Source organism: Mycteria americana, unplaced genomic scaffold, assembly GCF_035582795.1.
Source record: "Mycteria americana isolate JAX WOST 10 ecotype Jacksonville Zoo and Gardens unplaced genomic scaffold, USCA_MyAme_1.0 Scaffold_162, whole genome shotgun sequence".
Classification (NCBI taxonomy): domain Eukaryota; kingdom Metazoa; phylum Chordata; class Aves; order Ciconiiformes; family Ciconiidae; genus Mycteria; species Mycteria americana.
Genome location: NW_027445502.1, coordinates 1 through 11,622, shown reverse-complemented (window position 1 = coordinate 11,622; position 11,622 = coordinate 1). Strand labels below are relative to the sequence as shown.

Below are 11,622 nucleotides of genomic sequence, written 5' to 3'. Positions count from 1 at the left end.
CTTCTTTTGGGGTTGAGGAACATCTCTATGGGGTTGAGGACATCTCCGTGGGGGTTGAGGAACATCTCCATGGGGGTTGAGGATGTCTCCATGGGGGTTGAGGACATCTCCACGGGGTTGAGGAATATCTCCATGGGGTTGAGGACCTCCCCATGGGGTTGGGGATATCCCCATGGAGATTTGGAGCGCCCTTAGGGGTTGAGGAACGTCTCCATGGAGACTGGGGACATCTCCATGGGGTTGGGGACATCCCCATGGAGTTGGGGACATCTCCATGGGGTTTGAAGCTCCCTAGGGGGCTGTTGGGCTCAATGGGGTCAACATCACCCAGGGGTGGTGTTGACCAACCCAAGCGTGATGTTCACCAACCAAACGGTCACGTTGACCACCCCAAGGGTGACGTTCTCCAACCCAGGGGTGACGTTGACCACGCCAAGGGTGATGTCCACCACCCCATGGGTGACGTCCACCACCCCAAGGCTGACATTGACCAACCCGATGGTGTCCACCACCCCAAGGCTGGTGGTCACCAACCCAAGGATGACGTTCACCACCCCAAGGGTGGTGTTGACCAACCCAACGGTGATGTTCTCCAACCCAAGGATGATGTTCTCCACCCCAAGGGTGACGTCTACCACCCCAAGGGCGACGTCCACCACCCCACGGGTGGTGTTGACCACCTCAAGGGTTGTGTTGACCACCCCAAGGGTGACGTCCACCACCCCAATGGTGATGTTGACCACCCCAAGGCTGACATTGACCAACCCGATGGTGTCCACCACCCCAAGGGTGACGTTGACCACCCCAAGGGTGGTGGTCACCAACCCAAGGATGACGTTCACCACCCCAAGGGTGGTGTTGACCAACCCAACGGTGATGTTCTCCACCCCAAGGGTGACGTTGACCACCCCAAGGATGATGTTCACCAACCCAAGGGTGGTGTTGACCAACCCAATGGTGACCTTCACCACCCCGAGGCTGACATTGACCAACCCGATGGTGTCCACCACCCCAAGGGCAACGTCCACCACCTCAAGGGTGGTGTTGACCACCTCAAGGGTTGTGTTGACCACCTCAAGGATGATGTTCACCACCCCAAGGGTGGTGTTGACCAACCCGATGGTGTCCACCACCCCAAGGATGACGTCCACCACCCTGAGGCTGACATTGACCAACCCCATGGTGTCCACCACCTCAAGGGTGACGTCCACCACCCCACGGGTGGTATTGACCACTCCAAGAGTGACGTCCACCACCCCAATGGTGACGTTGACCACCCCGAGGCTGACATTGACCAACCCGATGGTGTCCACCACCCCAAGGGTGACATCCACCACCCCAAGGGTCTTGTTGACCACCCCAAGGGTGACGTTGACCACCCCAATGGTGACCTTCACCACCCCGAGGCTGACATTGACCAACCCCATGGTGTCCACCACCCCAAGGGGGATGTCCACCACCCCACAGGTGGTGTTGACCACCTCAAGGGTTGTGTTGACCACCCCAAGGGTGACGTCCACCACCCCAATGGTGACGTCCACCACCCCAAGGGTGACGTTGACCACCCCAAGGCTGACATTGACCAACCCGATGGTGTCCACCACCCCAAGGGTGACGTTGACCACCCCAAGGCTGACATTGACCAACCCGATGGTGTCCACCACCCCAAGGGTGACGTTGACCACCCCAAGGCTGACATTGACCAACCCGATGGTGTCCACCACCCCAAGGGTGACGTTGACCACCCCGAGGGTGGCGGTCACCAACCCAAGGGTGACGTTGACCACCCCAAGGGTGGTGTTGACCAACCCAACGGTGATGTTCTCCAACCCAAGGATGATGTTCTCCACCCCAAGGGTGACGTCTACCACCCCAAGGGCGACGTCCACCACCCCACGGGTGGTGTTGACCACCTCAAGGGTTGTGTTGACCACCCCAAGGGTGACGTCCACCACCCCAACGGTGACGTCGACCACCCAAGGCTGACATTGACCAACCTGATGGTGTCCACCACCCCAAGGGTGACGTTGACCACCCCAAGGGTGGTGTTGACCAACCCAAGGGTCTTGTTGACCACCCCAAGGGTGACCTTCACCACCCTGAGGCTGACATTGACCAACCCCATGGTGTCCACCACCCCAAGGGTGACGTTGACCACCCCGAGGGTGGCGGTCACCAACCCAAGGGTGACGTTGACCACCCCAAGGGTGGTGTTGACCAACCCAACGGTGACGTCCACCACCCCAAGGGTGACGTCCACCACCCCAAGGGTGACGTCCACCACCCCAAGGGTGACGTTGACCACTGCCAAGGGTGACGTCCACCACCCCAAGGGTGACGTCCACCACCCCAACGGTGACGTTGACCACCCCAAGGCTGACATTGACCAACCCGATGGTGTCCACCACCCCAAGGGTGACGTTGACCACCCCGAGGGTGGTGGTCACCAACCCAAGGATGACGTTCACCACCCCAAGGGTGGTGTTGACCAACCCAACGGTGATGTTCTCCACCCCAAGGGCGACGTCCACCACCCCACGGGTGGTGTTGACCACCTCAAGGGTTGTGTTGACCACCTCAAGGGTGACGTCCACCACCCCAAGGGTGACGCTGACCACCCTGAGGCTGACATTGACCAACCCGATGGTGTCCACCACCCCAAGGGTGACGTTGACCACCCCAATGTTGACGTTCACCACCCCAAGGGTGGTGTTGACCAACCCAAGGGTGATGTTCTCCACCCCAAGGGTGATGTTCTCCACCCCAAGGGCGACGTCCACCACCCCACGGGCGTCATCGCCCGCCCCACCGCCGCCCCCTCCCTTCTTCATCACCTTCTCCTCCTTCTTCTCCAGAACCTCCAGACCCTTCCATCCCCGTCTCGCCCGTCTCGGCCGCTCGAGCTTCTCGAGGTCTCCGCCGCTTGTCCCTCCTCCGTCTTCTCCGCGAGCAGGTCCTCCGTCACCCTCTCCTCCCCGCCCGCCTGGCCCTCTGTCCCCCGCCGGGCCCGGACCTCCCTCCGTGGTGGCAACGGGGCCACCACGATGGAGAACTTCTCCGAGGAGCCGCCCGCCACGGTTTGGCTCACCCCGAAACCGCCATCTTGGGGGACCCCGACTTCTCCTTCGCCGCGGCAAGATGGCGGTATCTCCGGGCTCGAGCCGAGGACGGGGTGGGGGGGACGCCGCCGCCCCCGCCGCCGCCGCCGCCGCCGCAGCCACCCCAAAATGTCCTCGGCCACCCGCCGCCCGCCGAGGACGAGGACTCGGAGCTGGAGAAGTTGTCGGCGTCCGCTTCCGAGTCGTCGTCCTGCGAGGAGGACAGCGATGAGGACAGGGGTGAGGGACAACCCCCCCTAGATGCTGGTGGGACCTCCATAACCCTTGTAGGAGCTTCTGGTCCTGGTGGGACCCCATCCTTCCTTGTAGGACCTTCTAATGCTGGTGGGACCTCCATAATCCTTGTGGGATCTCCTGGTCCTGGTGGGACCCCATCCTTCCTTGTAGGACCTTCTAATCCTGGTGGGACCTCCATAACCCTTGTAGGACCTCCTGGTCCTGGTGGGACCCCATCCTTCCTTGTAGGACCTTCTAATCCTGGTGGGACCTCCGTAACCCTTGTAGGAGCTCCTGGTCCTGGTGGGACCCCATCCTTCCTTGTAGGACCTTCTAATCCTGGTGGGACCCCCCCAAATCCTGGTGGGACCTCCATAACCCTTGTAGGACCTCCTGGTCCTGGTGGGACCTCATTCTTCCTTGTAGGACCTTCTAATGCTGATGGGACCTCCATCATCCTTGTGGGACCTTCTGGTCCTGGTGGGACCTCCATAACCCTTGTAGGACCTCCTGGTCTTGGTGGGACCCCATCCTTCCTTGTAGGACCTTCTAATCCTGATGGGACCTCCGTAACCCTTGTAGGAGCTCCTGGTCCTGGTGGGACCTCGTCCTTCCTTGTAGGACCTTCTAATGCTGATGGGACCTCCATCATCCTTGTGGGACCTTCTGGTCCTGGTGGGACCTCCATAATCCTAGTGGGACCTTCTGGTCCTCGTGGGACCCCATCCTTTCTTGTAGGACCTTCTAATCCTGGTGGGACCTCCATAATCCTTGTGGGACCTTCTGGTCCTCGTGGGATCTCCATAATCCTAGTGGGACCTTCTGGTCCTCGTGGGACCCCATCCTTCCTTGTAGGACCTTCTAATGCTGATGGGACCTCCATCATCCTTGTGGGACCTTCTGGTCCTGGTGGGACCTCCATAACCCTTGTAGGACCTCCTGGTCCTGGTGGGACCCCATCCTTCCTTGTAGGACCTTCTAATCCTGGTGGGACCTCCGTAACCCTTGTAGGAGCTCCTGGTCCTGGTGGGACCCCATCCTTCCTTGTAGGACCTTCTAATGCTGGTGGGACCCCCCCAAATCCTGGTGGGACCTCCATAACCCTTGTAGAACCTCCTGGTCCTGGTGGGACCCCATCCTTTCTTGTAGGACTTTCTAATGCTGGTGGGACCTCCATAATCCTAGTGGGACCTTCTGGTCCTGGTGGGATCTCCATAACCCTTGTAAGACCTCCTGGTCCTGGTGGGACCCCATCCTTCCTTGTAGGACCTTCTAATCCTGGTGGGACCTCCGTAATCCTTGTAGGACCTCCTGGTCCTGGTGGGACCCCATCCTTCCTTCTAGGACCTCCTAATCCTGGTGGGACCCCTCCAGATCCTGGTGGGACCCCCAAAATCCTTCTAGGACCCACCCAAAACCTTGTAGGACCCCCCCAAATTCTGGTGGGACCCCATCTCTTCTTGTAGCACCTCCAAATCCTGGTGGGACCCCCAGAATCCTTGTAGGACCCCCAAAATCTTGGTGGAACCCCATCTTTTCTTCTGGGACCCCCCAAAATCCTTGTAGGACACCCCCAAATTCTGGTGGGACCCCCAAAACCCTGGTGGGACCCCATCTCTTCTTGTAGGACCCCCCCAAATCTTGGTGGAACCCCATTTCTTCTTGTAGAACCCCCAAAATCCTTGTAGGACCCCCCAAAACCTTGGTGGGACCCCATAACTTCTTGTAGGACCCCCCAAAATCCTTGTAGGACCCCCCCAAAACCCTGGTGGGACCCCCAAAACCCTGGTGGGACCCCATCTCTTCTTGTGGGACCCCCAAAATCCTTCTAGGACCCCCCCCAAATCCTGGTGGAACCCCATTTCTTCTAGTAGGAGCCCCCCCAGATTCTTCTAGGACCCCCCCAAATCCTTGTAGGACCCCCCGAAACCCTGGTGGGACCCATCTCTTCTTGTAGGACCCCCCCAAATCCTGGTGGGACCCCCGAAACCCTGGTGGGACCCCATCTCTTCTTGTAGAACCCCCAAAACCCTGGTGGGACCCCCAAAACCCTGGTGGGACCCCATCTCTTCTTGTGGGACCCCCCCAAAATCCTGGTGGAACCCCATTTTTTCTCATAGGACCCCCCTAAAATCCTGGTGGGACCCCATTTCTTCTTGTAGGACACCCCCAAATCCTTCTAGGCCCCCCCCAAACCCTGGTGGAACCCAGCTCTTCTTGTAGGACCCCCCCAAATCTTGGTGGAACCCCATTTCTTCTTGTAGAACCCCTAAAATCCTTGTAGGACCCCCCAAAACCTTGGTGGGACCCCATAACTTCTTGTAGGACCCCCCAAAATCCTTGTAGGACCCCCCAAAACCCTGGTGGGACCCCCAAAACCCTGGTGGGACCCCATATCTTCTTGTGGGACCCCTAAAATCCTTCTAGGACCCCCCAAATCCTGGTGGAACCCCATTTCTTCTAGTAGGAGCCCCCCCAAATTCTTCTAGGACCCCCCCAAAACCCTGGTGGGACCCCATCTCTTCTTGTAGGACCCCCCAAAATCCTTGTAGGACACCCCAAAACCCTGGTGGGACCCCATATCTTCTTGTGGGACCCCCAAAATCCTTCTAGGACCCCCCAAATCCTGGTGGAACCCCATTTCTTCTAGTAGGAGCCCCCCCAAATTCTTCTAGGACCCCCCCAAATCCTTGTAGGACCCCCCCAAACCCTGGTGGGACCCCATCTCTTCTTGTAGGACCCCCCCAAATCCTGGTGGGACCCCCAAAACCCTGGTGGGACCCCATCTCTTCTTGTGGGACCCCCAAAATCCTTCTAGGACCCCCCCAAACCTTGGTGGAACCCCATTTCTTCTAGTAGGAGCCCCCCCAAATTCTTCTAGGACCCCCCCAAATCCTTGTAGGACCCCCCAAAACCCTGGTGGGACCCCATCTCTTCTAGTAGGACCCCCCCAAATCCTGGTGGGACCCCATCTCTTCTTGTAGGACCCCCCAAATCTTGTAGGACCCCCCCAAAATCCTGGTGGAACCCCATTTCTTCTAGTAGGAGCCCCCACAAATTCTTCTAGGACCCCCCCAAATCCTTGTAGGACCCCCCAAAACCCTGGTGGGACCCATTTCTTCTTGTAGGACCCCCCAAAACCCTGGTGGGACCCCCAAAACCCTGGTGGGACCCCATGTCTTCTTGTGGGACCCCCAAAATCTTTCTAGGACCCCCCAAATCCTGGTGGAACCCCATTTCTTCTAGTAGGAGCCCCCCCAGATTCTTCTAGGACCCCCCCAAATCCTTGTAGGACCCCCCCAAACCCTGGTGGGACCCCATCTCTTCTTGTAGGACCCCCCCAAATCCTGGTGGGACCCCCAAAACCCTGGTGGGACCCCATCTCTTCTTGTAGGACCCCCCAAATCTTGTAGGACCCCCCCAAAATCCTGGTGGAACCCCATTTCTTCTAGTAGGAGCCCCCCCAAATTCTTCTAGGACCCCCCCAAATCCTTGTAGGACCCCCCCAAAACCCTGGTGGGACCCCATCTCTTCTTGTGGGACCCCCCCAAATCCTGGTGGGACCCCCGAAACGCTGGTGGGACCCCATCTTTTCTTGTAGGACCCCCCAAAATCCTTCTAGGACCCCCCAAATCCTGGTGGGACCCCATTTCTTCTTGTAGGACACCCCCAAACCCTGGTGGAACCCAGCTCTTCTTGTAGGACCCCCCCAAATCTTGGTGGAACCCCATTTCTTCTTGTAGAACCCCCAAAATCCTTGTAGGACCCCGCAAAACCTTGGTGGGACCCCATAACTTCTTGTAGGACCCCCCAAAATCCTTGTAGGACCCCCCAAAACCCTGGTGGGACCCCATAACTTCTTGTAGGACCCCCCAAAATCCTTGTAGGACCCCCCAAAACCCTGGTGGGACCCCATATCTTCTTGTGGGACCCCCAAAATCCTTCTAGGACCCCCCCCAAATCCTGGTGGAACCCCATTTCTTCTAGTAGGAGCCCCCCCAAATTCTTCTAGGACCCCCCCAAATCCTTGTAGGACCCCCCAAAACCCTGGTGGGACCCATCTCTTCTTGTAGGACCCCCCCAAATCCTGGTGGGACCCCCGAAACCCTGGTGGGACCCCATCTCTTCTTGTAGGACCCCCCAAATCTTGTAGGACCCCCCCAAAACCCTGGTGGAACCCCATTTCTTCTAGTAGGAGCCCCCCCAAATTCTTCTAGGACCCCCCCAAATCCTTGTAGGACCCCCCCAAACCCTGGTGGGACCCCATTTCTTCTTGTAGGACCCCCCCAAATCCTGGTGGGACCCCCAAAATCCCATCGGGACCCCCAACCATGGGGGGGGCCCCCCCAAAACCCCCCCCAAAACCCCCCCCAAACCCCGCCCTCAACCCCCCTCTTCCCCCCCCCACCCAGGTGCGGAGCCCTCCTGCGGGGCGGAGGAGGAAGAAGAGGAGGAGGAAGAGGAAGAGGAGGAGGAAGAGGAAGAGGAAGAGGAGGAGGAAGAGGAGTCCCCGCCCCCTTCCGGAGAGGGGGGGTCCCCAGGGCCCCCCCCGGGGCCCCCCCCGGGCCCCCCCCCGGCCCCCCGAAACCTCCACGAGTGGCCCAAGGTGAGCCCAAACCCGGGGGGGGCACCTTAGAGACCCCCCCCAGAATTTGGGGGGACCCCTGAGGGCTCAGACCCCCCCCCAAATTTTGCAGGGGGGTCCCCCAATCCCCTCTGCCCCCCCAAATTTCTGGGTCCGCCCCCCCCAAATTTTTGGTGGCCCCCCCAAATTTCTGTGCCCATCCTAAACAGGACTGGGGAGTGGGGGGCACCCCCTTAGGGACCCCTCCAGAATTTGGGGGGCCCCCTGAGGGCTCAGACCCCCCCCCCAAATTTTGCAGGGGGGTCCCCCAACCTCCTCTGCCCCCCCAAATTTCCAGCCCCTTCCCCCCAGATTTTTGGGGGCCCCCCCAAATTTCTGTGCCCATCCCAAACAGGACTGGGGAGGGGGGGGCACCCATTAGGGACCCCCCCAGAATTTGGGGGGACCCCTGAGGGCTCAAGACCCCCCCCCAAATTTTGCAGGGGGGTCCCCCAAATCTCTCTGCCCCCCCAAATTCCCCGCCCCCCAATTTCTGTGGCCCCCCCCTACCCCAATTATGTCCCCCCCCCCCGAATTTCTGTGCCCATCCTAAACAGGACTGGGGAGTGGGGGGCACCCCCTTAGGGACCCCCCCAGAATTTGGGGGGACCCCTGAGGGCTCAAAGACCCCCCCAAAATTTTCCAAGGGGGTCCCCCAATCCCTTCTGCCCCCCCAAATTTCCAGCCCCTCCCCCCCAAATTTTTTGGGGCCCCCCCGAATTTCTGTGCCCATCCCAAACAGGACTGGGGAGGGGGGGGCACCCCCTTAGGGACCCCCCCAGAATTTGGGGGGACCCCTGAGGGGTCAAGACCCCCCCCCAATTTTGCAGGGGGGTCCCCCAAATCTCTCTGCCCCCCCAAATTTCCGGGCCCGCCCCCCCCAAATTTTTGGTGGCCCCCCCAAATTTCTGTGCCCATCCCAAACAGGACTGGAGAGGAGGGGGCACCCCTTTAGGGACCCCCCCAGAATTTGGGGGGACCCCTGAGGGGTCAGACCCCCCCCCCCAAATTTTGCAGGGGGGTCCCCCAAATCTCTCTGCCCCCCCAAATTCCCCGCCCCCCAATTTCTGTGGCTCCCCCCTCCCCCAATTATGCCCCCCCCCGAATTTCTGTGCCTATCCTAAACAGGACTGGGGAGTGGGGGGCACCCCCTTAGGGACCCCCCCAGAATTTGGGGGGACCCCTGAGGGGTCAAGACCCCCCCCAAATTTTGCAGGGGGGTCCCCCAAATCTCTCTGCCCCCCCCAAATTTCCAGCCCCCCCCCAAATTTTTGGTGGCCCCCCCGAATTTCTGTGCCCATCCCAAACAGGACTGGGGCGGGGGGGGGCACCCCCTTAGAGACCCCCCCAGAATTTGGGGGGACCCCTGAGGGCTCAAGACCCCCCCCAAATTTTGCAGGGGGGTCCCCCAAATCTCTCTGCCCCCCCAAATTTCCAGCCCCTCCCCCCCAAATTTTTGGGGCCCCTCCCCAAATTTCTGTGCCCATCCCAAACAGGACTGGGGAGGGGGGGCACCCCCTTAGGGACCCCCCCAGAATTTGGGGGGACCCCTGAGGGCTCAAGACCCCCCCCCAAATTTTGCAGGGGGGTCCCCCAACCTCCTCTGCCCCCCCAAATTTCCAGCCCCTCCCCCCCAAATTTTTGGTGGCCCCCCCAAATTTCTGTGCCCATCCCAAACAGGACTGGGGAGGGGGGGGCACCCACTAGGGACCCCCCCAGAATTTGGGGGGACCCCTGAGGGCTCAAGACCCCCCCCAAATTTTGCAGGGGGGTCCCCTAAATCTCTCTGCCCCCCCCAAATTTCCATGGGACCCCCCCCAAATTTTTGTGCCCCCTCCTAAAAACCAAGGACCGAGCCCTCATCCGCCGGCTGGACCTGGTGTGCCAAGCGGTGCTGTCGGGCAAATGGCCGTCGGAAGATTTTGGGGGGTCCCCGGGGGGGTACCCCGAAATTTCCCCCGCCCCCCCTCCGCCGCCGCCGCCCCCCTCCGCCGCCGAGCCCCCCCCGTACACCCGCCTGCGGCACGAGGAGAAGGAGTTCACGGTCCAGATTAAAGACGTAAGTGATTTCGGGGGGCGATTTTGGGGTGTCGTCGTCCCCCCCCCCCCACCTTTTTAAAAATTTGGGGGGGGCTCTGCTGATTTTTGGGGTCCCCCCCCTGCAGGAGGAGGGGCTCAAATTGACTTTCCAGAAGCATCGCTTGGTCCCCAACGGGGCGATTCGGGAGCCCCCCCACCCCCCCGCCCATAAGAAGAACAGTAAGAAGCTGGTAGAGGTGAGTTTTTTGGGGTGCTGGGGGGGGGGGCACCCCCTTTTTCTCAAGGATTTGGGGTTGCCAGGACCCCCCCCCTGAAGGATTTGGGGTGCCCTGGGACCCCCCCCCCCGTGGGGTTTCGGGCACCCTGGGACCCCCCCCCCAGGTTGGGATTTGGACTGCAGACCCCCCCCCCCCCATGAATTTGGGGTGTCCTAGAGTGGGTTTTGGGGTGCCCCCTTGATTTTGGGGACCCCCCCCTTTGGGTTTCCGTGACCCTGGGACCCCCCCAGGTCAGGTTTTGGGGTGCCAAGACCCCCCCCCCCGAGAATTTGGGGTGCCCTAGACTGAGTTTTGGGGTGCCCTGTGGTCCCCCCCCTGGATTTCGGGGTGCCCCCTCGATTTTGGGGACCCCCCCGTAGTGTTTTGGGGACCTTCAGACCCCCCTAGCTTTGGTTTTGGGGTGCCCTGAGGGCCCCCCCCCCCAGATTTTGGGGTGCTCCCTCAATTTCGGGGACCCCCCCATTGAGTTCCAGCTCCCTTGGGCCCCACCACCTGGGAATTTGGGGGGCCCTGTCCCCCCCCACCCCGAGAATTTGGGGGGGCCTAGACTGGGTTTTGGGGTGCCCTGCCCCCCCCCACTGGATTTTGGGGTGCCCCCCTCACTTCTGGGGTCCCAGGGGGTTTTGGGGTGCAGGGATCCCCCCCTTTAGAATTTGGGGGGTCCTGGCCCCCCCCCCCTTCAGGCACCCCCTCCCAAGGATTAGGGCACCCTACCCCCCCCCCAATTTTGGGGTCCCCCTTTAAATTTGGGGTCCCCTCCAAATTTCGGGGTATCCCCTGAAATTTGGGGGGTCCCCCCCCCCCCCCCCAGCTGGAGCTGCGTTGCCTGGAGGGGCTGCGGGATCCAGGGGGGGACCCCGAAAATCGGCTTCCCCCCCCCGGCCGCCAGAGTGGGGAGACCCAGCTGCACCCCGACTTCGCCGTGGAGCCCCGCTTCCTGCCGGTAAGCACCCCAAAAACGCCCCGTGCACCCCAAAAACGCCCCCCCCCGCACCCCAAAAACGCCCCGTGCACCCCAAAAATGCCCCCAGCACCCCAGAAACACCCCCCCGCATGCCGAAAATGCCCCGGCACCCCAAAAACACCCCCCCACACACCCCAGAAACACCCCGTGCACCCCAAAAACGCTCCCCGCACCCCAAAAACGGCCCCCTGACCCCAAAAACGCCCCCGTGTACCCCAGAAACACCCGCGGCACCCCACAAACGCCCCCTGCACCCCAAAAACGCCCCCCCGCACCCCAAAAATGCCCCGTGCACCCCAAAAACGCCCCCCCCGCACCCCAGAAACACCCCCCCGCATGCCAAAAACGCTCCTGGCACCCCAAAAAACACCCCCCCACACC

At 60.9% G+C, this 11,622-nt stretch overlaps 1 protein-coding gene across 1 annotated transcript in view; it reads left to right on the top strand.

Annotated features, from left to right (window-relative positions):
• The window catches only part of CHD8 (chromodomain helicase DNA binding protein 8), a 47,488-nt gene extending 36,055 nt beyond the window's left edge, over window positions 1–11,433 (top strand). The window contains 5 exon segments of the mRNA XM_075489497.1: window positions 2,856–3,338; window positions 7,748–7,941; window positions 9,809–10,018; window positions 10,125–10,235; window positions 11,089–11,433. Coding sequence (XP_075345612.1) covers window positions 2,856–3,338; window positions 7,748–7,941; window positions 9,809–10,018; window positions 10,125–10,235; window positions 11,089–11,433 — 1,343 coding nt within the window.
• Window positions 11,434–11,622: the final 189 nt, after the last annotated feature.